This window comes from Ursus arctos, unplaced genomic scaffold, assembly GCF_023065955.2.
Source record: "Ursus arctos isolate Adak ecotype North America unplaced genomic scaffold, UrsArc2.0 scaffold_4, whole genome shotgun sequence".
In the NCBI taxonomy this organism is placed as follows: Eukaryota; Metazoa; Chordata; class Mammalia; order Carnivora; family Ursidae; genus Ursus; species Ursus arctos.
The window spans coordinates 17,864,604-17,889,696 of NW_026623056.1; the positions used below are offsets into that span (position 1 = coordinate 17,864,604).

A 25,093-nucleotide genomic window follows, 5' to 3' on the forward strand; every position below is an offset into this window, starting at 1 on the left:
ATATGCTGAAACTTATCTAAGAGCGGTAAAAGAAATTAAAGAAGACAAAAATAAATGGAAAGACATCCCATGCTCATGAACTGGAAGACTTAATATTGTTAGATATCCATACTACCTAAAGTGATCTACAGATTCAATGCAATCCCTATAAAAAATCCCAACGGCATTTTCTGCAGAAATAAAAGAATTCATTTGTAATCTCAAGGGACCCTGAAGAGTCAAAACAATTTTGAAAAGAAGAACAAAGCTAGAGAACTCATACTTCCTGATTTCAAAACATGTTACAAGGCTACAGTAATTAAGACACTATAGTAGTGGCAGGGCATCTGGATGGCTCAGTTGGTTGGGCGTCTGCCTTCAGCTCAGGTCATGATCCTGGGGTCCTGGGATCCAGCCCCACATTGGGCTCCCTGCTCAGCGGGGAGCCTGCTTCTCCCTCTCCTCCCAGCTCATGTTCTCTCTATCTCTGTTGCTCTCTCTTTCTCTCTCTCAACTAAATAAATTCTTAAAAAAAAAAATACTATGGTAGTGGCATCAAGACAGACAAATAAACAAATGGTCCAGAACAGACAGCCCAGACATAAACCCTTGCATACATGATCAAATGATCTTTGACAAGGGTGCCAAGATAACACAATGGGGAAAAGGACAGTCTTCAACAAATGGTGCTGGGAAAACCGGATATCCACATGCAAAAGAATGAAGCTAGACCCTTATCTTAGCCCCATACAAAAATTAACTCAACATGGAATAAAGACCTAAATGTAAAACCTAAAATTATAATATTCCTGGAAGAAAACAGGGAAAGTTTCATGGCATTAGATTTAGCAATGAGACACCAAAGTAAAGGCAACAAACACCAAAACAGACAAATCCAACAACAAATTTAAAAACTTTTGTGCCCCAAAGGGCACAGTCAACAGAGTGGAAAGGCAACATAGGGAAAAGAAGTAAACATCTGCAAATCATGTCTTTGATAAGGGATTAATATCCAGAATATATAAAGAACCCCTACAACTCAACAAAAAAAATCAGATAACCCATTTTAAAAATGGGCAAGACTTGAATAGACATTCTCAAAAGATGATATACAGATGGCCAATAAGCATATGAAAAGATGCCCAATATCACCAATCATCAGAGAAATGCAAATAAAAACCACAATGAAATCCTGTGAACATATAATATTACCTCACACCCATTAGTTTGGCTACCATCCAAATAACAGAAAAAAACAAGGACTGGTGAGGACGTGGAGAAAGTGGATCCCTTGTGCACTGTTCGTGATATTGTGAAATGATGTCATTGATATGGAAAACAGTATGGAGGTTCCTCAAAAAATTGAAAATGGAAATATCATATGATCCAGCAATCTTACTTCTGAGTATATATCCAAAAGAATTGAAAGCAGGATCTTGAAGAGCTATTTGTATACCCATGTTCACAATGGCACTATTCACAATAGCCAGAAGGTGAAAGCAACCCAACTGTCCATCAATGGATGAATAAACAAAATGTGATATGTACATACAAAGGAGTATTATTCAGCTTTAAAAAGGAAGGAAGTCCTGCTACATTTTGGATGAATCTTGAAGACATTATGCCAAGTGAAATAAGCCAGTCACAAAAAGACAAAATATTGCATGATTCCACTGATATGCAGTCTCTAAAGCAGTCAAATTCACAGAAACAGAAATTAAAATGGTAGTTACCAAAGGCCAGAGGGAGAGGGAAAAGGGGAGTTGTTCAATGGGTACAGAGTTTCAGTTTTGCAAGATAAAAAGTTCTGAAGATCTGTTTCACAATAATGGGAATACATATAAACATTACTGAACTGTACACTAAAAAATGTTTAAAGTGAAATGAATCAGAGAAAGACAAATACCACATAATCTCATTTATTTGTGGAATCTAAAGACCAAACAAGCTCATAGATACAGAGAACAGATTAGTGGTTGCCAGAGGCAGGGGCGGGGAGGGGGGGGGGGTGAGGTGTGGGCAAAATGGGTGAAGGGAGTCGAAAGTTACAAACTTCCATATAAAATAAGAAGTCATGAGATATAATGTAAAGCATGGCGACTATGGCTGATAATACTCTACTGAATATATGAAAGTTCCTAAGAGAGCAAATCTTAAAAGTTCTTGTCACAAGAAAAAAAACCTGTTAAGTATGTATGGTGACGGATGTTAACTAGACTTATTGTAGTGATCATTTCACAATATATACAAATATCCAATAATTATGTTGTATACCTGAAACAAATATAGTATTATATGCCAATTATACCTCAATAAAAAAAATGGTTAAGATGATAAATTTTGTTATGTGTTTTTTACCAGAAGAAAATGTTGAAAAAAAGGAGCAAGGATGCCCTCTCTTTCAACTTTTGAGTATTTTTCTGTGGGGACACAAGGTCTGAAATCACTACAGCCAGTCTGTCATGACCAGGGGAGTATCAGACACCCTGAGGAAGACAGAGCAGAAAGAGAGGTTGTGAGTCTCTGAGTCTGTGATTCAACTGACCTTGGAGTCGCCCACTTCAGGACTTCTCGTTATGTGACAGAATAATAGTTTCTTATTGCTTAAGCCGCTTGTTAGGTTTTCTGCTAGTTAGTACCACAGGCAACCCAACATGCATTGCTACTATACACCAATGTAATGGTGTATAATGGAAGCAACTCCACCAGAATGGAACTTTCAGAGGGCAGGGTTTTTGTTGGCTTTGTTCACTGGCACACAGAACGGTGCCCGGCACATAGTAGGTGCTCAATAAATGCTTGAGAAATGAATAAGAAAATTGAAGATCCCTCTTCTACACCCGCTACCTCCAGTTCATCCCCCTCAGGACTCAGCTTCAAATGGCACTTACCCAGGGAGGTCTTCTTTGAATGCCCCAAATCTCTTCCCGTTCTCCTAAAACCCTGATGAGGTGGAGGGCCCTCATAGAGGCCCATCTCAGAGCTGTGCTTAATGACCTACTGGTGTATGTATTTGTTGAGCGAATGTCTCTCCCACTGGGTCATAGGCTCCATTAAAGGAGGAACGGGCTGTAGCCTCATTTCCCAGCATGGTACGTAGCACAGTGTGGCACTCAGAAAAACTGATTTCAAAGATATTCAAACTCTATGTGGGCTCTACATGAAAACTCAAAAATTTATTTATATATCAGTCTTTTTGATTATTTAGAATATTCGAAGTTGCTTGTCCTGAGGCTGAAGGACCAAGAAGGGTATTTATAAAGTTCTCAATAACTTGGTTGAGGGAGGGGCTTATTCAAATTAAGCCATAGCATTTGGGGGGGTTTCAAAGGCCTCAAACAGTAAATAATTCATAAGTAATAAATTCAAAAGTTAGAGTCCCTTAAGAAATCTGAGAATAGATTTGCAATGTTTTGCTTTTAAGGACTACTTTCATCTTCTTGGCTTTATTTTTTATTTTTTCTTTTCATCTTCTTGGTTTTAGAACACTCTTATTTGACATTATTTGCTAAGTTAATTTTATATTTGATTTATCCGTCACTGCTTCTCTATAAAACTGCCACCACTACCCATAAGTGGACTTCTTACCAAACTAAACTATTGCCTATTCCATTATCATTAATTCATTTATAATACAAAGTCAATGGGTTTAGTAAGAACTGTACTTGCCATTTGAACTGGTACAACATTCAGGAATCCCAAGAAGTATTTTGTAAAAAAAGAAAAGGAGGGAAGGAGATGAAAAAAGAGTCAAGTAGCTACTTGGACACCAGTTTCTACTACTTAAGGAAAACTGAAGAGTGCAACATAGTAGTAAAAACCTTCTCCAGAACAGTAAATGATGGTTTTGATGACAACGTACATTCCATACACGCCTGCACTGTCCGGTACGATAGCCATTACCCATAAATGTGACTATTTAAATTTGAATGAATTAAAATAAAATAATTTAGCTCCTCCATTGCACTGGCCACATTTCAAGCACTCACTAGCAACATGTGGCTACTGGCTGTCATACTGAACAGTGCAGATACACAATACCTCCATCCCCGCATGGCATTAGAAGCATATAACTATGTATTTCTACCAGTAATTATTAGTAATGAGTGATGGAAGCATTCAGATCATCAAAAGAAACATTTAAGTGGAGAAACAGCCATATGAAAACATAACAGATCTATTTCCTACTATATGCTCCTTGGGAATAAATTTCTTGAAACTAATCTGTCCCCTGCTCCCTTTACTGAGGAACAGAATTACAGGTTTTAAAAAATTTCTTGTGTTAAGTGAATGAGAACTTACTCTTCTTCTCTGTTAAGTGATCTGGGCATTGTATGCAAACTTACAGTTTGGTCTCATCAGCCTCTTTCTGCATGATTTCAAGAATCATGCGGCATGCTTCAGAGGTCCCCTCTGGGGTGGCATGGATGGTGACAGGCTTCTCTGCAGCCCCAGAGTTCTCCTTTCTGTGGATGTCTACCCTGTAGGGAAAGAATCAGGAGTCATAACGCAACGTCATCTAGGACAGGATCCTAGTCCTGAGAAAGCATCTCATGGGCCAACGTACAGTGAGGACACAGACAATGAAGTGCCATTAGCACGTTTGCAACCAATGCCATTCTTCAAGGCGGCAAGCAAGGCAGGAGGTCTTGTGCCAAACTTGAATTCTTTGCAGTTCCATTTAGAAGGGAATATTTCTTGCAGGAGTGCTGTGGGACAAAGGCACCAAGCCAACTTGGTAATGAAGCCAGTTTGGTAAATGAAGTATTTTGTGTAGTCTTTCAAATGATCATAGAAGCGAAGAGTAAAGTGAGTGGGGGTAACACTGCACACTGGCATTGTGCCAGTCTCTGAACTGATTGTAGCTTTTAAAAGCCATATGTTAATCCAAATCCAAGCACCAAATTCAAGCAAGCTTTATATATTTGAGTGTGGGTTAAAAACAGAGGCATGCCCTCTCTAAGTTTTTGGTTTCCTTGCTACTGGCAGCGTGCCTTCTTCCAGGCTTTTAAAACAAATGGCTCAAAAGCTTGATGACTTTATCAGACTTCTTAGGCTAGTTGTGGCCCTACTTGTTTTTGTTATCTTTGAAAATTACATAATTGATTATATCCCTTTTTACTCTGGCTGTTAGAAAGCCCAGATCCAAGTCTTTGGCCTCTTGTAAAAAATGGGCACATTATTTTGAGAATTAAACTTCACTTCTCTTTAAACTTGTTGCATTTTTAAAGCCACTTTAAAAATTTTTGGAACAAAAAGACATATAACTAAAAATCACTTCTGCAGTGAAGCAAACTTGCAGGGGAGAAAAGGGCTGATTTTAAAATAAATGGAGCAGCAGATAGTACTTCCCCTCTCCGCTGGGTCATCATTTCACTGCTATGAGCATGAACTCTGGGACTCATCCATGTAAGTGCCCATTAGCTGGCAGTAACTCAGACACTTTGAAGAAAATAGTGTTTTCTCTTTCAGGTTACAGGACACTTAACGGATGACGTGAATAAAATGCACTAGGCATGTAAATAACTCCTGTTCGTCAGTAACTTGGTGTTTTGCAATTTAAGTGCTTTCACAGCAATTATTTCTTTCAATCTGCCTGACTGTCCTAAATCCAACAATAATCCTGGCTTACGGAACAAGCAGTTGATGCTCGGAGAAGTCAATTGGTTTTCCTAAGGTCACAGAGCCATTAAATGGTAAATCTTGAACACGGGTCTCTGCATCCTGTGCTTTCTTCATTACATCAAGCTGTGTTCTTCAGAACAAATATCAGCAATCCCACGACAACGCTTACTACGTCCTCTAACTCCAGCTCCTGCTTCAGTCTCCTTAGAGAACTAAAAATAAGGCGAAGGCACTTCACTTCTTGCTCTATACAGCAGACCCACGCACTTCCTTCACGTAGCTATTTATGAGACCCCCTAAGTGATCTCAAAGAACGACCACCACTCAGGGCTCCAACTCGAGATAGGAGGTAAGAACGAAGATAACTGGTTTCTGGGATCCCACAAAACTGAGCCCCATGCCTCTGCTGTTTTAGAAACTGATGCATTCATAAGCTTATGAGGACTAGTCTCCTCTGTGAAGTCATTAGTTTCTTCTTTATGAGCCTTTAGTATTTCAGGATATGACCTTTAGGCTACTGGCAAGAAAGCACATGAAGGTCCCCAGCTTTGTTAGTTTGTTAGTAGTTCTGTTTTAAGAAGCCACCATCCCATACAGCACAGCCCCCCCCACGGCTGATGCAAGCGATAGCCACCTGAGGATACCCGGGCCCCACCAGCACGCAGGGGGCCTGTCAGAAGGAAGCAAAGGAAGCCCCGGAGGCACGTACCGGGACTGGGTCTGCTTAGTGATGTTCTTTATGGTCAAGCCCTCCTTTCCGATGATGGCACCAACAAACTGGGTGGGGACCAGGATCCGCAGCGGGAAATCAATCTGTCTGGCCTGAGAAGAGCCCCCAGGGGCGTGGCCTTGCTCCCGGGAAGAGTGGTCCCCACGCTGGGCTCGCTGAGGGGGCGAAGGGGAGCTCACCTCTTCATCCGGGATGTAGGAAATCTTGAAGGAGTAGTTCTCAAACTGATGCCCGCTTAGCTTCTCGATGGCTCTGAAATGCAGCAGGAGCAGGTGAGCTTTGTTAGAGAGTGATGTCAAAGAGGACCCCCAGGCCAGCGGACAGGTTCATTCAGTCTGCCTTACTAGTTAATCCTCCCCGAGGATACAGCGGTGAGCAAGGCAGATGCCAGCTCTGCTCCCTCAGAGGTTTCATTTAACAATGAAACAAATAATCACAATGTACAGGCCTGGTCAGACTTGATATACAACTATGCATTCTGCCTTTTTTCACCACCCAAGACTGTACCCCCCTCAACAAAAACTCTCTATAAATATTGGTATAAAATTAGGAGTCATTTTTTCTCATTTTGATCATAATATATATTTATTATTGAAAATTCAGAAATAGATATGCACAAGTGAGGAAAAAAATCATAGTCCATCCTGTATCGTTCTTTTCTTAAATAATATCATTTATAAACATGGATTAATAGTATATGTATTATTTTCTGATCTTTAAAAAAGAGTTAATACTCTAAACATTTTCCAAGTCATTAAAAGTCCTGTAATTTAGTTTTTACTGGCTGTTTAACATTCTACTGATTTATCATAGCTTTTGCAACTCATTCCCTATTGATACATGTATGTATCGCCAATCTTTTATTATTATATACAGTGTTGCCATGGGCATTTTTGCTAGTCCGACTGCACACAGGACAGATTCCTAATGGAATGGCTGGGTCAGAGAGTACATCCAGAAACCTAATATTATTAAGTACCGCCCAGTGTGCTTCCAGAAAGGTTTCAATACTTATATCCCATACCAGTTAGGAGAGCATTTGTTTCACTGAATCCTCGGAAACAGAGTATTATTTAAGATTATTTACTAATTTGAGAGGGAATACACAATATCCCACTATTGCATTTTTTAAATTATATAGAAAGTGGAACTATTTTTTCACAGGTTTTTTGCAGCAGGTGAAAACAATAACCTTATTCTACTAGGTTAATGTTTAGTGTTTGTGAATTTATTACAAAGCAGTATCTTTGAATTCAATAAAAGCACCAAAGTCCTATCACTTAGTCCTAGCTAAGTGGCAGCTGGATGCAAACTGATGAGTTGCTGGTATATATTCTGCTTATATACGTGTGGCTAAAGTCAATACCAAGTGATCTACTGCCTTTTTCAATGCAAAATTAACTTTTTTTTTTAAGACTAGTAGTATGATGATGGGTTAAATATGTCTTCATATGTGTTGAAACCTTGCAAAATAAATAAAACTATAGTTCTGGGATGTATAACCAAGGTTATTATGTCACATCCATGAAACATGACCATGTTTGACCATAATTCTAGTTACAATGACCTGACAGGCATTTCACTTGAAGGATCTCCTACAAAAAGGAACTTGGTTTTGTTTTGTTGTTGTTAAAAACTCAGTACCATGTCCATTAATCGCCAACCTCAAAATTAACCATCACTGAAGCAATGTAGTCATGAATGGGGACTAGGCAGTGAATGGAGGTTAGGAAAGAGAAGCCCAAACCAGGTGATCTTTGACTAACTACTCCCAGACAATTCTCCCTGCTGTTGCTGTCGTTGAGACGGATCCCCTTTCTAATATTACACAGAGGAAAAGTGGATGTTTCATTCTCTCTTCACCAAGTGTGGATGGAAATAGCTCCAGGTAAAAACAGCTCCCAGTGGTAGGCAAAGTAGAGTCCTGGGAACACAGTATCACAGAGCTGGTGCCTCTATTCCTGACCATGTCAAGACACAGCACCCACCTCGGTTTTGATGCCAGGGCTCAATATTTTTCAAGATAAAGTCTCCCTACAACCAACCAACCAACAGACATCCCAGTAGAAATGCCCTGGAGCTCCACTAACTTGTTAAAGGGAGCACAGGTGCCTTGGGGTTCCTCTGCTATGACAAACATATGCATCTTTTGAGAATTCAAAGACAACCCTCAAAAAATTTAAAAGGAAAGTAGCCCAAATCCACTTACATTTTTGCTTCTTCTCTTGTTGCATATGTGACGTTGACAACGGCAGTTTCTGTGTCTGTGTTGACTAGGAAAGAAGCAAAAACTATGCTGTCATAGAAAGAAAAGCAGTCGCTCTGGCTCAATGCAAACAGACTAAATGTAGAGAAGATGCACAAAAAACTCATCATCCTAACTCCACAGTTATTTGAATCTCTATCTTTATTCGTGTGCATTCATAGTAAATAGTAATTGACTGTATATGCACATTTGTAATCAACTGTATATATACATAACTCAAAGCTGTAGTTTCACTTATAAATACTACGGCATGTGCGTATGTCTACACACGTTTGTATTTTTCATTTATAATGTCTACATAAAATTTTAGTAAGTAATTGTGCCATGATTTTTGCCTAACCATTCCTCAATTGTTGACATATGGGTTATTCCCAATATCTGCTATTCTAAGTAGTATTGCTAAAAATCACCGTTATTGCAAACATCCTTTGATTTGTGTTCTCTTCGGAATTAGTTTTTTAGGCTAAAATCACAGAAGAAAAATAACTGGGTAACAGAACATAATGCTTAATGCATCTTTTCAAATTATTTTCCTAGAAGTTTATATCAATTTACTGTACTACCATCAAAGTTTTAATTGTTGGTTTTAATTGTCCATCTGCATTTATTTTTAAATAACTGGATATATGTATAAAATAATAAGAAAGTATTTTAATTCTTCATTCATTCCTAAAGTTGAATTAATAATATTTTTGTTTCCCTTTGACTGAGCTCCATGACTGTGTGAGTTAAATCTAGCAACTGTGTATAATAAATAAAGAAAACTGACAATTACAACGCACTTGGCTGAAGGAGAGAACACAAACTCTAAGAGTGGCTAATACCAAACTCTTGTGAGCTGGCTTATCTTGGTTCCTAATTGCTTGCCTCTTCTTCTAAAGTCGGAAGTTAAAAATAAATTCAGAAGGCAAGATAAAACTTTCCCAGTCCAAGCCAGTAAAGTTAACCCCCAAATCCTGGTTTTCCGAAAACAAGTAGCCATGACTAAATCAGATCCTCCCTTTTAAAAAACATTTAAGCTATTGGGAGACTTGGAGTTAACAACAACAGGAAGTTAATAATTTAAGAAAACCATGATAAAGCTGCTTTCCAAAGGAATAATAAAACCCTGTAGTGCAGGAATTCCTAATCCTGGATCCATGTTAGAGCTTCAGGAATTTTGTAAACTCACACCCCACCCCCACCCAAGATTCAAAGGTGTGGCTATATGAATTTCTCTGGTTTATAATTTCCATAAGACTCTCAGAGAGGTTAAGGACCACAGCTAAAAATACTGTTTATCCAGTAACTTCAAAGTAGCCGCAGCCTTCACAGGGAAGGGATGCACGATCTTTGGGAAGGAGCTGCCACTGAGATTTACATGTCATAAATGCTGAGCCCAGCCCTGCTCAGCCCCGGGGGTGGGGGGGGTGCTTGCTGCCTCTAATTCACACTTACCCAGAGAAGTCCTCACAATGCAAAACAGGGGATGAGCAGCCCACAACCTTCCGCTCTCAGTGCTGACACACAGAATGTACGGAGGGTTACTACGGGCTGCTTTCTAGTGTTCCAGATGAGGCTGTCAACTCCCAGAAAGGGAGAAAGGGCTGGTTTGTACCTCCTGAATAAATCTATCCACTAGGATTCTCAGATTTTGTTCTCACTTCTTAGTTATATTCTCTGTTATTCAAAGACACTTGTCTTCAGGAAATCAGACAGTTCTGTGATTCTGGAAAGAACTTGAGCTCCATTCAAATAATTTTATTTTGCTGGACACAAAAGCTCTAAAAAGTTTCTTAAAACTCTACTGAAAATGTTTTCCTGCTGAATCAGGAATCACCTATGAAACAAAACAAAACAAAAGCCCAACTCTTCTATCCTGTAGTTGTGAGGCAGCTGGAAACTGGGTGGTCTCCAGGGCACAGGTGCGGTAGGAGTTGTAAACTGCCCCAGGGACCTGGAATAATTCTTCCTTGCATGGCTCTGTCCTGAATTTATAACATGGTCTTAGCTAGTAGCTTTTACAGGTTCATGTCTGTGAGGCCATCTTGCCTACTACATCCAATCCTTATTAGAATGTCTTCTTTTCCATATTGAGGGAAATAACAAGAACTGAGAAACAGAATGTCTTTCTGAGCTCCTTCCCTTCACCTTTGGGCATGGGCAGTCAGCAGCATGAGACTGAATAATAATATTTTTAATATTCATGGAGTGTAGAACATTTGAATAATTACTACTTTAAAATGATTATCGTACTGGCAGATAGAACAGACTGCATATAAGAAAATGGGTTCTCTGTGATGATTTCCATCTGAACCTTAACAATCCCTTGAGATCATATGGGACTCCATCACCTACAAATATTTATACAGGTTCTCTTTGGGTGCCACAACTATTCAGTGATACGGACGGGACAGAAATTATTTTCCCCATTTTATACAGGTGGAAACTGAATCAGGGAGGGTAAGTGACTTTTCCAAGGGCCCACAGTCAGTAAATGACTGAATTCACATTCTGCTTTTTAAACCAAGGAAAAATAATCCTTATTGTGTGTTACTGCCTGTCGCATCAGGGGCCTGAAATCTACTTTTCTGGGACTCTTAAAGAGCTACATAAGATATCAGCTTCTTTAAAAGGTACATTTTTCTTTTTAAAATCATAGTATTTCAGGTTTTAGACGAGAAAAGTGAGAGTGGCAGAAAGAAGAGTATACATTTTCTGTGGATTCCCAACACCGTTCCTAAGTCTGTGGCTCTCAGACCAGAGCACACACAAAAATCACTGGGGATGCTTGTTTAAAATACAGACTCATGAACTCTTCCCTCTTAGAGTCTCACTTTGTAGGTCGATGGTGAGCCCCAGGAATCTGCATTTTCATAAGCACTGTGGGGGACTGTGGTACAGGAGTCCTACTCTTTGAGAAACACTCAGTCTAAGACATTAGGGATCTGTTGTTCTTAGCCAGGAAGACGAAAACCGTAAGAACGTAAATTCAATTACTTCCAAGTGAATTAAGCTTACCCCAGCCTGACAGGGTCTGCCTGGTCATTCAGCACATCAACAGAGTATAAAACACCAACCTGAAAATCATATTCCTTGTAAAAAATAAATTATACAATATGGATAAAAAGATCTGAATATCTCTCATACACAGAGGAAGCTTCTTCCAAAGGAATATGAATTTACTATTTCTCTTTGGAGTTGACCCAGCCTATAAGAAATAACAGATAATAATCCCTATTAAAATTCAATGGGCTAATTTCCTCACTTATTACCTTGTTCTACATTCTCCACTGTCCCATACTGAGCCAAAAGTCCATCCAGCACCTGAAAAAAAAAAAAAAAAAAGCTTCAATGTCAGAATAGAAAGACAAGATCGTAATCATACATAAAAAATGGTATAGTGGTATCTTCCAGCAAATGAACTAAAACAAAACAAGGACAGTTATGGGAATAATCTAATTAAATTGATATTTCAGGTCTTCCAACAAAACAGAACTGAATAAATATATAGTACTTGCATTTGCTTATTGGCCCTTAAGTAATCTGTTCACTGAGGTGGCACAGCAGAATTTCAGTCTTAGTAACTGTTAACAATCCCATTCATCATGATGGTTGGAACACACTGCTTTTGAAATGACAAGCAGAATAAAGTATAAGGCTCACTTGTCCTTCTTGGAAGTTTTAACCATTCTTCCTTCTGTTTTTCTCTAGGAGTCTCCTTATTTTACAAAGCAATGGGATATATATGTTTGAAATGTTTCATAATAAAGGTTGTTTTTGCTTAAGTAATAAAAATGTTAGATAAAACATTCTGTTTCCTTTAAGGCTGTTTTGATTTTGTTTGAGTTGTAAATAAACATTTGGACAGTTTCTTTTTAAATAATGCAATAAGACCACTCCTCGAATTTTATCTTCTTAAATTTTAAGGTTGCTATCTTATAACAAGTTTTACAATTCTGGGGGCGCCTGGGTGGCTCAGTCATTAAGCATCTGCCTTCGGCTCAGGACATGATCCCAGGGTCCTGGGATTGAGCCCGCATCAGGCTCCCTGCTCCGCTGGAAGCCTGCTTCTTCCTCTCCCACTCCCCCTGCTATGTTCCCTCTCTCGCTGGCTGTCTCTCTCTCTGTGTCAAATAAATAAATAAAATTTAAAAAAAAAAATGAAGTTTTACAATTCTGAAACTGTATCTTAACCACTACTTATAGCAAAACTAATTCAAAATAAAAAACCTACTTAAGCTAACAATCTTCTATTTTTATTGGGTTTCTACTGATTTTATTTTATTTTTTTTACAAAATCATAGTTTGGAAAGGTAAAAATTGTTTACAAAGTCATGAGATAAAAACCACCAACCACATACACTCTTTGTTTCAGTTTCTTGGTGCTTGGTGCTTGGCAGGACAGAGCAGGAGGACTCAAAGCGCACATCTTGCACCACAAGAGGGACAAACACACCCTTAAAGTTATGACAGATCACATACATTAGGGTACTGTAAAAGGAAAAGAGGGGACCCAGGGGCCTTGTGGGAAAGGCCTTGAGGACCTCTATTTCCTCAGGGAGCTAACAGAGGGAGCGACGTTTTGTTGGCCTATTAAAAGTAAGGTGAGGGCAGAGAGCAGGGAGACCGTAAACACGCGGGTGACACTGGCTTACCTCCCACTGCAGGTGAGGAGGGATGTTTCGGATCTGAAGTTTTCTGCTCCTGTAAAAATGAAAGCTCAGATTGTAACACTCTCTCTAGGACACAGACATCAGCACAGAAGAAAACCAGGCTTAAGACCGGAGTTTGAGCTCACTCTCTCACGGTGCTTACGGAGGCATTAGCAAGAGGGTCCAGCTGTGACTCATGAGCACCATGTCTTAAGGTTTTCAACTACTTTGGGGGGAAAAAGTGAAGAATAAACCCAACAAGTCTGCATATGCTCAAGAAACAGCTGAAATGCAGACGTGCCTTTTCAATTCCTTGCCAGAGGAGGTAGAACTACTTTTGCCATACAGATTCTAATTACAGGATTTATTACCTTCCTCCCCAAAATGTATGGTCTTGCAACTGACCCTACCCCAAAAGGTACCTAGGCTCAAACAGGACAGGTGAAGTCACATATAGAGTGGGCTTCAACAGATCAGATTTAGCTCAGCCAATACCTAACAATGCAAAACTTACTTTCAAAAATTACTTTTATCTTTTATACAGTAATAATTAAAAAATGAGAACCTAAAAAGGTAGACCAGGAAAAGCCTTACTTCCACGCACCCTCTTCCCTCACCAGAAGTAAACACTTTCACTTATTGCTTGTGTATCCTTCAGTTTCTTTATGCAAATAATAGCAAATACAAATACAAATTTTTATTTTTCCTCTTCTCTTACAGAAATATTTGCATATCCTCCTACAAGCTCTCTGCATGTTGTTTTTTTCACCTCAACAGTAACACCCTGGAGATCTTTCCATGTTGGCAGACAGCATCCTCATTCTATTTTATATTACCTGTTAACCCATCCCCTGTTGACGGACTTTTGGGACTCCTCCTGCCTTTCTAGTCAGGCTTTTTCTGTTTTTCTGGGACATCCTGCTGGTCTGATAACTTTAAATGATTTAGACTGTTTCTTGTTTTTACATAAACATTAAAATTAGATAGAAAAAAAGAACAGAAATAGGAGGATAAGAATTTTTCTATCTTTTAAGAACATGTAGATCCTGGAAAGAAAACACAAATCAACATTTAAATATTAGAGAGGTCATTTTCATGGATGGACTTGACATTCAAGTCCCCTAAATATCCATCTGGGGGGGGATTGCAAGAGAAGGGATGTGATGGCCAATGTACCTGCCATTACTTTTTCTTTCCTTCTGGTGTCAGAGGTACCAAATAGTGGCAACACACAGCCACAAGTTTTTGCACAGCTTTAATCTGGGCAACGGCCCCAGAAAACAATGCTACAATTCATGCAGAGAGGAAGAGAGAGAGGAAACACGGAAACAAACAATGAAGTAAATCCGGGGCTCCAGTTTTCTCAGATTGTTTTCAAATGCAAGGGGGGGGGCATCCCTATGTTCTAGATCCTACACAGTACTTCTGTCTCATTTTTTTAAAATGAGAATGCATTCATGCTTTACTATAGGGCTGCTTAAATGACAGTACAAGCCCGTCTATAGACCTCTAATCTCGTACCAGGATAGGAAGGAGGAAAAAGCAGCAAGAACTAATTTCTACCTCTATGCCGTGAAGCCTCTTTTCTGACATTGCCTTTGGCAATAGTTCATAATAAAACTGCTGACACCATCCCATGTAGTGGCTACATGGAATGCTCCACAGAAGATGTCACAAGCCTAACTATTTATAGAAAAGGCATCAGAATTTGCAAGAAATCGAATATTTCTAAAGAAAAATACTTTTGTTATCTCCAAATATAAACACTGACTCTAAATGCTAACCAAGAATTTAGTTGTATAAGTCTTATTGGAAGAAACTCATGCATGAACACAAAGTTTGAAAATAGCTACCATAGCACGGTTGGTTATGACAAAGACTGCAAGCAATCTAAGTATCTACCAACAGGGCAATGAATAAATAAATCACAGGATAGTCACAAGATGGAACATTATACAACCGTTAAAAAGAATGAAGTAGGGATGCCTGGCTGGCTCAGTCAGGAGAGCATCCGACTCCTGATCTCAGGGTTGAGAGTTCGAACCCCACATTGGGTGTAGAGATTACTTTTAAAAAATGAAGTTAACACATGGGCATGGTCATAGGGAACTCTCCAAGGCATGCTGTTATAAGAGAGCTAATTATAGATTAAACTGATCCTGTTTTTTAAGCACCCAAAACAGACTACGTGTTACTAAATGTGTGTGTTTGTAAATGCATAAAAAAAGGTAGCTACAAGCAGTTCGTAAAAGGGGATGTACAGTTTTTATTTTAGCTACTTGTCATTTACTTTTTTTAAAAAAAGGGAATGTATTCACACCTTACTTGCTTTAAAAAATTAACAATTAAAACTCCTACTAAGGCTACTTTAAAGAATACACAAGATCTATTCTTGAAAAGTATGCAAGAACCTACTAAATTAAAAAAAAAAAGGAAAGAACAAAAACAAACATCTCACTTCTTACACAATTAGGTTAGGCATTCTTGAAATCTTATTTAACAGAATATTAATTTATTTAGCCAACTGTGTTCCTAATGTGTAAACCATCACACTCTGCCTAGTCCAGATTACCCCAAATCCTAACTAAATGGGCTGAAAACAATAATGTCTCCCTGTAACATCCCGTGTAAAGAATACACATCAAGTCATCAGTTCAGTAACTGGAATGTTCGTTAAGCAGGATTCTAGGAGAAATAATCTCTAAAAAGCTAGCGTGCAGCATCTCTAATCTTAGATCAGTATGGAAAGGAAGAAAAAGAACTGAGAACTAAAAAAGGAACTGGAGATCACTACAGGAGAACCAATTAAACTGATCCTTGGGCACTGGGAAAATTATCCACAGTGATTATCTTTCAGGATCAGAAATGATCAGGACCCATGAGTTCTGCTAACTTCCACAACACCATCTGGATGCTCTGCCTCCTTGCTGGGGTCCTGGGATGGCCATCTCCCTCTCCCCTGGGAGGGACTCCCACATGCCCTTCAAACCCCGCTCACTCGTCCAGGGCCTTTTAGGGCATCTCCAGGCAGAATGGTCTCCTCTGCTCTCTTCAGCTTTTATAACAGCTCACTCTGCTATAATTATTTATCTGCTGGGGCTGTTGTGTCCCCCCACCAACCCTCTGCTGATGGTAATTTCCTCAAGGACAGTCTCCCAGTTCACTAGACTCCTGCCCAGCATAGAGCCCAGTGCCTAGTCTGAAAGGAGAATATGGCACCCCAGGGACTGGGAAAAGCACTCCCACTGCTGGCTGTAGCCTGCCTATGGTGTGGATCCCCTGACCCTACCCAGGAAGGCCAACTGTTTCTTTCTCCTTTGCCAGATAGTCAACAGAAAAGGGAAGAGTTCTTTTCCCTCTTTCCTTTAGAAAAGAAACACAGTGTTTGGCTCAGTTTCAACCAACAAATGTTGATCTTTTTCTCTCTGAAATCCATAAAAGTGTGCCCTGCTTTAAAAAGCCAAACACACACGGTAACTTAGGAAAGTGACTTTTTTTTTTTAAAGATTTTTATTTATTTGAGAGAGAGAGACAGAGAGATAGCGAGAGAATGCACAAGCAGGGGGTAGAGAGAGAAGCAGACTCCCAGCTCAGCAGGGAGCCCGACGTGGGGCTCAATCCCAGGACCCTGAGATCATGACCTGAGCCGAAGGCAGATGCTTAATCGAATGAGCCATCCAGGTACCCCAGGAAAGTGACTGGTTTTAAGAAAAGAATTTTTTGTTCCTTAAAAAAAAAGGGAATAATCTCTCAGTTCCTTTATTTTAAAAAAGAAATCAAGCTTCTCTAAATCTATGTAATGACATTCCTCATCCTCACTGCCCAGAAGCCTAGTTGGCCTGTTTTCCGACTGTACTCCCCCCTCTCCCATCCATCCCTCCTTGACTGCCAGTGACTATCTAAAAGACAAGTATGACTGGTTACTTCTGCCTTTTTTGACTCCCTGTCACCATATCCAAATCCCCTTTCATGACCCTGTTACTGCCCCCTCCCCATCTCTTTCTCTTGCCACACGTTCAAACTGCCCAAACTCTGTGCACTTATCCCTACAGTTTTCATATGCATGCCTTCAATGCCTTCATCAGTCTACCACAAAAACAAGAGTAAAGAATTTGCCTGTTAAAGATACCTCCATAAGTGGAATCATACAATATTTGTCCTTTTGTGTTCGGCGTATTATAGTTCACATAATGTTTTCAAGGTTCATCCGTACTGTAGCATGTATCAAAATTTTATGCTCTGCACTGATTTTTATTTGTTAAAATATTTTATTTATTTATTTGAGGGAGAGAACACGAGCTTGGGGAGGGGCAGAAGGAGAGGGAGAAGCAGACTCCTCGCTGAGCACGGAGCCTGACGTGGGGCTCGATCTCAGGACCCTGAATTCATGACCTGAGCCGAAGGCAGACGCTTAACCGACTGAGCCACCCAGGTGCCCCTTTGACTGCTTATTAAAGTTAATCTGTTAGTGTGCTCACTTGGGCAGTACATATACTAATTTGTTAGAGTCTTATATTTATTTTCTTATTACTTTTTTCACATGAAGGAATGTGTTGGATATATCCCCAAACTTAAGAGAATCCACTCAGACTTACACTGGTCAAGTTAATTAGATCTAGATCAGTGGGTTGGAGGAAGGGGGAGTGGGGAGTTACTGTTTATTGATACAGAGCTTCTGTTTGGGATGATGAAAAAGTTCTGAAAATAGATAGTGGTGATGGTCATACAACACTGAAAACGTACTTACTGCAGCTAACAGGACACTTAAAGATATCTAAAATGACCCCAGTGTTCATAGCAGCATTGTCCACAATAGCTAAATTGTGGAAGGAGCCGAGATGCCCCTCAACAGATGACTGGATTGAGAAGATGTGGTCCATATATACAATGGAATATTACTCAGCCATCAGAAAGAACGATTACCCAACATTTGCAGCAACATGGATGGGACTGGAGGAGATTATGCTAAGTGAAATAAGGCAAGCAGAGAAAGACAATTTTCATATGGTTTCACTCATTTATGGAACAAAAGGAATAGCAGGGAGATCGGTAGGAGATAGAAAGGAAGAATGAAGGGGGCGGTAATCAGAAGGGGGAATGAACCATGAGAGACTATGGACTCTGGGAAACAAACTGAGAGCTTCAGAAGGGGGGGTGGGGGATTGGGATAGTCCGGTGATGGGTAGTAAGGAGGGCACATATTGCATGGAGCGCTGGGTGTTATACGCAAATAATGAATCATGGAACACTACATCAAAAACTAAGGATGTACTGTATGGTGACTAACATAATAAAAAATTATTATTAAAAAATAAAAATAAACAAACTTAAAAAAAAAAGATAGCTAAAATGGCCAATCCTATTACGAACATGTCACCACAGCAAAAAAAAACAAAAAAACAACCTATAGGAGAGAAGAGCAATGCAAAGAAATAATGTAAAATTTTCTACAACTAGTCTGGACTCTTTAAAATGTCAATGTCATTAAAAAATCCCAAAACTGTAGAATTGCTCTAGATTTAAAGAGAATAAAGAGATCCAACAACCAAGGAGGATAAAGGGACAAGAGTAAAGATGGCAGTCAGGAGCACGGTTTTGATTTTTTTCTTTTTCATTTTAATCGAAAGCAGATAAGACCGCAGTGAGGCAAAGAGTGCCCTTTAGTGGAGATACATAGGCTCTTTCCCAATGGCTTTAGGATATTGGAATTTAGAAGTACCCACTCTCAAAAATCAAGGAAGGTAAGCATTTTGGGTGAGAAAAGGAAAGAAGCTCAGCCTCCACGCTACCAGGAAAGGGGTAACATAGCCCTACAACCATCTTGGGAATGGGCTGGGGAACGTGGCCACTTTGATTCTATAGTCTGCTGCAGTATACACGTCTAGACTATCAAATCTTACAGAACTACAAAACAAATATACTTAACCCCCAGGTCATCTAATTCTACCGGACTTAACTGACAGTATATGGAGCTTTTCAACATCTAAGTGCCTCAGAATACTTTTTATGAATGTTATTATCTTTGTACTGTAGATGCCCAGAGGAAATAGAAAGTTCCAACTTGAGTGAATTTCAGATAAACTAGATGTCCATTGTTAGGAATTTCAATTACCTGGCAGAAATTATTTTGTGTGGTAGAATTTGTAGCTTAAAATAAGTGGCCAACCATTGGGGAAATACAATCACATTTAATTGTCATGGAATTTCTGTGATTCTGAAGAACGATTTTACCTGTATTTGGAAAAAGAAGAAGAAGAAGAAGAAGAAGAAGAAGAAGAAGAAGTAAAATCCATGCTTGAATGTGAGGAGGATAGTTTTTCAGGCATATGGTAATTCGCCACAAGTCTAATCAGCCACCTTGGGAACTCTAGCCCAAGCCTTGACCATCATGAGGGCTTGAGTGGAGAACAAAATTCACAAATTGTGGGAATGCAGCTCATGAAATCTCAGGTTCCATTTGAAAATCAGGCTGTCTAGGAACTGGAGGATCCCCATGTAAACTGTGGACAAGAGAGGCAAACTAGGAAGTAAAGAGGGTTCTATCAAAGAGTCTTTGGGGTTCATGAGGGATTCTACCTAACTAGGTCCCATCTGTTTCCACAGCAATTCTGGGTGCCATCAGATGACATACAGTCCTCACTCTGGAGGGAAATTAGAGCACCATGAAATGTTCATTATCTGTAAAGAGTGGTAAGTATGTTAACCAACTCCAAGGACTGTGGCAGAGCCAAGACTAAAAACACCATGGTTCTTGTGTCACCCTCCCTCACCAGATGTTGCTATAGTTAGATTCCACTGAATCCCATGCACTCATTAGTATGTGTTTAAAACTTAAAACTTAATTCGGACTTCATCAAGATAAAAAGCTTTTGCACACCAAAGGAAACAGTCAACAAAACCAAAAGACAGCTGACAGAACGGGAGAAGATATTTGCAAATGGCATATCAGATAAAAGGCTAGTAACTAAAATCTATAAAGAACTTCAAACTCGACTCCTAGGGAACAAATAATCCAATCAAGAAATGGGCAGAAGACATGAACAGACATTTCTCCAAAGAAGACACCCAAATGGCCAACAGACACATGAAAAAATGCTCAACATCACTCAGCATCAGGGAAATACAAATCAAAACCACAATGAGATACCACTTCACAACAGTCAGAATGGCTAAAATTCCTAAGTCAGGAAACAACAGATGTTGGTGAGGATGTGGAGAAAGGGGAACCCTCTTACAACTGTTGGTGGGAATGCAAGCTGGTGCAGCCACTCTGGAAAACAGTATGGAGGTTCCTCAAAAAGTTAAAAATAGAACTACCCTACGACCCAGCAATTGCAGTACTAGGTATTTACCTCAAAGACACAAATGTAGTGATCCAAAGGGACACCTGCACCCCAATGTTTGTAGCAGCAATGCCCACAATAGCCAAACTATGGAAAGAGCCCAGATGTCCACCGACAGATGAATGGATAAAGAAGATGTGATAGATACATGCAATGGAATATTACACAGCCATAAAAATGAAATCTTGCCATTTGCAATGACGTGGATGGAACTAGAGGGTATTATGCTAAGCAAAATAAGTCAATCAGAGAAAGACAATTATCATATGATCTCACTGATATGTGGAATTTAAGAAACAAGGCAGAGGATCACAGGGGAAGACAGGAAAAAACAAAACAAGACGAAACCAGAGAGGGAGACAAACCATAAGAGACTCTTAATCATAGAAAACAAACTGAGGGTTGCTGGAGGGGAGGGGGGTGGAGAGGGATGGGGTAACTGGGTGATGGACATTGGGGAGAGCATGTGTTGTGGTGAGCGCTGTGTATTGTGTAAGACTGATGAATCACAGACCTGTACCCTGAAACAAATAATACATTATATGTTAATTAATTGAATTTAAATAAAAAGTTTTAAAAAAAATTAAACTTAAAACTTCTGGACAGTCTGTACAAGGGATATTCTGTGCCAGATTGAACTAGGACCTAGGACTGCTCAGGGAAGCAAATGAATGAACGGCGATAGCCAAGTCCAATCCTCTAGCCAACTGTCACTTAAATCCTCCCCCCGAATTCCTCTTTCTCCTTGTCTGTCTCTCTCTCAGACACACACACACACACACACACACACACACACACACACACGGGGCACAGAAAATGATTAGGAGTCAATTAAACAAATTGTTTAGTCACTTTCTTTGTTACAAAACTATGAAGAACAATTGCCTTTGCCTCATTTCTAAAATAAATGTATTATAACAGTTATTAGAAAACCTAATGTTTTCAATATATAAGACACTGAAAAATGAACAAAAAGAGGTTTTGGGATTTTTTAGGAGGAAAAATTATGTGATCAAAGTCTTTGTGAATATTAGCAGTACCAGGGGCCAAATCATAAAAGGATTAAATAAAATATTATCGTGCTGACCTACTGCAAACGGTTTTGAGCCAGTAGAACTACAGTTAAACACCCAGTAACTTCCTTTGCTCTATAAACTCATGTCCACAAAACCATAAATCCCCAAGCAGCCCTAACATACTCATGCTTCCTGAACATTCAGGGTCAGGAGTTCATGAAAGTCCATTACTTGAAAGCAACAGAAAAGACATCAGTGAGTATGATAAGCAGTAGCCTGAGACTTTGTAACTTACTTAACCTCCTACACCCTCTCAGTCTACTAGCTTACAAAAAGGCCTTGACTTTTTAAGAAGTTGCTAATACGATTCCAGATTTCCCTTTGGAGGAAGGCACCAGGGATTCTTAATTTTTGCTGAAAAAGGGAGAAGGGGAAAGAGAAAAGTCAATGGGATGATTTATGATGATTAGATATTCACGAGAAGACCAGCCAGACTGCTACTCCTGGGCAAGAATGGTGAAGTAGGGGCGCCTGGGTGGCACAGCGGTTAAGCGCCTGCCTTCGGCTCAGGGCGTGATCCCGGCGTTATGGGATCGAGCCCCACATCAGGCTCTTCCACTATGAGCCTGCTTCTTCCCCTCCCACTCCTCCTGCTTGTGTTCCCTCTCTCGCTGGCTGTCTCTATCTCTGTCGAATAAATAAATAAAATCTTTAAAAAAAAAAAAAAAGAATGGTGAAGTAATTCTCCTATTGGGAAGGGGTACAGTGAGTATAATTTACATTAAAAGACCATTAAGTTTCATTCCAGTTGCAGGATTCTACAAATCCTTTGGAAAGTGTAAGAGGAAGGTTAAAATAATCTCCTGTTAAAAGGAATCAGTATGGGGGTGCCTGGCTGGCTTGGCTGGTGGAACATACAACTCTTGATCTCAGGGTTGTGGGTTTGGGCCCCAAGTTGGGTGTAGAGATTAAAAATAAAATCTTTAACAAAAAAAGGAATTAGCATGCTTGACTTTGTAGACTGAAATGACCATACACTGTTCTAGCAAAGTAGATAACCAGATTTCTCAGAGAGTCAATATTTTAGCTCTCTAAAAAGGAAGTATCTAAAACTTTCTCTTTTTTGATTCATATTCAGTTTTTGGCAAAGGGGGTCCTTTTAACAGAAGAGTGGTAAATAGGATAACTAATCGAACTGAAGGAAGACAAAAAAATCTAAATAATAATTTGGGGAAAAATTAATATTTTTCTTTGCCAAAAACTTCTTTAGGAAATTTAAAAGAAAATAAAAAATGCTTACAGAAAAAGTGTGACCACGCTTATCAAGGTTTATATACAATTCCCTACAGATAATACTACCTTTCCCATCCACCACCCCCTTCCTTAATTCATTTTGTGACATGACAAAGAAATAGTTTTAGTGCTGGTGCTACCAGAACTTCTCCAAATGCTTCACTATTCTCTTCCCCATTCAAGTCATTTTATTTAATGAAGTCTAATAAAGTTTTCAAAGGTACGCCCGAAACAGTCATCAGAGTGTTCTTAGCAGGAAGCTTTCCCCAAACCACCACTACTACTTAACATTCATGTATACTAAGCATCTCGTTTAAGCCTTACCACTCCCATATGAAGTAGACATTGTTATCCCCATTTTTCACATAAGTAAACAGGAATTGATGAGTCCCCTGCCTGCACCTCACAGGTAGGAAGTGGTGTTTTTGACTTGGGCTCTGCAAGTTTAAATCTTTGTTCTTAAAATGTCACTTTGGAATTGTCGAGTCACCAATAGCAAAATTTACACTTCATGTATAGATCTCAGTTCAATGAATTTGGACAAGATGTGTCCTTTCAGGAAAATTCTAGGAAAATGGGTCTTAGGAATGGACTTCTAGCCTTTCCCTCTCAGTGTCAACCTCATTGTAGACTCTGACCAAAAATACCTCCTCTAGGAAGGGTTATTTTGGAAACTTCACCATTGCAGCTCACTCTTTGCTCCTCCAAAGAATTTGCTTACATATAAACGCCCTTCGGGGTGGGGTGGGGAAATAAAGGCTTTACCGAGTCGGGCACTTCGCTAGGTCAGCTGACTCCCGGTTGTCAGTCAGGCTCTCCTGGCGGAGGGCTGGAAGCTGAAAGGCCGGAGTGGGGGACTAACCCGCCTCACCCTTTTGCTTAGTGCCACGGGCCTCAACCAGGGCTGTGCTGAGCCTCATGAGGCCAGACAGAGTTTGAGAACCCTCTCCCAAATACAGACTGCTGAACAGGGAAAGATGGAGTGGATCCCAGACCCGTGGATGAAGTCCTCAGAAGGCTAGAACATTTGTGTGTGCCAAAGGACAAACATGCATTTGGATTCAGGATGGTGAGATTTTGAGAGGTAAGGCCGAGTCTTTGCGAACCACAAATCTGCACACCAGCTTCCAGCTTTTTAAGACCTAAACAGAGTAAGAACTCAAAGGGTTTTCTTTAATGTTTTTATTCTGCTGTGAGGAAGATTCCAGTTAACAAACCAAACTGTGTTTCTGCAGAAGTGATTAGTTACTCTTTACAAGGCCCTCAACTCATTATCTGTAATTAAGACTAACCAGGGTAAAAACACATATTTACACAACGTAATCTGAGCCAAGATAAATGATAGACACATAAACACGATGCGACACAAGTTATCATCCGAGTATATAAATGTTTGCCCTGCGTGGTGCGTGGTAAACACAAGTCATCTTTGTCAAGGCAAAGGGAGCCCCATGCCTTGTGACCCACAACTGTGCCATCCTTCCAGCATCTCTTTCCATTTCCAATAATTGCTTCCTTTAGCTTTCCAAAGAGCACACAAATCTGTCCCCCTCCCCCCCCTTCCTCCTTTCCTCCTTTTCCTCCCTTCCTTCCTACCTGGGCCTTTTTCATTTTTTTCCTTCCTCAGCCCAAGCAGCGTCTGGAACACAGAAGGTGCTCAGCAATCAGCAAATTCACCAGACGCATTTGCTGCTGACAGCTGGCTTCTTTTTCCTGGCCCACTCCATCCCCTATTATGTCTTCCAACTATAAGATCGTGTGCTTACTGAAGACACTGACTGGTCTTCAAGCAAGCCAACTTCTAGCTGACGCTCATCAGCTCAATGCAATAGGCTGCTGACCGAAAAAACACAGAAGCTACTTCCTAGCACAGTAGCCACTGCATACATTTCCCGTGATTAGATGTCATGACTCATGTAAAGGTGGTGTTTTCCCCCTTAAGACAAGAAGTACATCAGCATGCCTTGATCTCCTGAAGGAACAGTTTCACAATGAACACAGAAATTCAAGCCAGAAGCTACGAGTCCTCAATGTCTGGGAATGAGTGATAAACCAACATTTTACTTCTGAAAAGAAGGAATTATTCCCAGCAGTTATACAACACTTTGATCTAATTCATTACAGTCGTGATGATGATTAAGAAAAATTAAATGCATCTCTACTATAGCCCTAGTTTCCAATAGCAGAGAAAGGGAGGAGAGGGTTGG

General features: G+C 39.9%; 1 protein-coding gene across 2 annotated transcripts in view; it reads right to left on the reverse strand.

Moving 5' to 3' along the window:
• The window catches only part of IGF2BP2 (insulin like growth factor 2 mRNA binding protein 2), a 152,442-nt gene that overhangs the window by 29,171 nt on the left and 98,178 nt on the right, over positions 1-25,093 (reverse strand). For both annotated transcript variants that reach the window (XM_026497168.4, XM_026497179.4), the window contains exons 3-7: positions 13,238-13,286; positions 11,855-11,906; positions 8,544-8,607; positions 6,314-6,586; positions 4,326-4,460 (exon numbers count right to left, since the gene is read on the reverse strand). In XM_026497168.4, the coding sequence (XP_026352953.1) occupies positions 4,326-4,460; positions 6,314-6,586; positions 8,544-8,607; positions 11,855-11,906; positions 13,238-13,286 (573 nt within the window). The remainder of the gene's footprint in view (positions 1-4,325; positions 4,461-6,313; positions 6,587-8,543; positions 8,608-11,854; positions 11,907-13,237; positions 13,287-25,093) is intronic.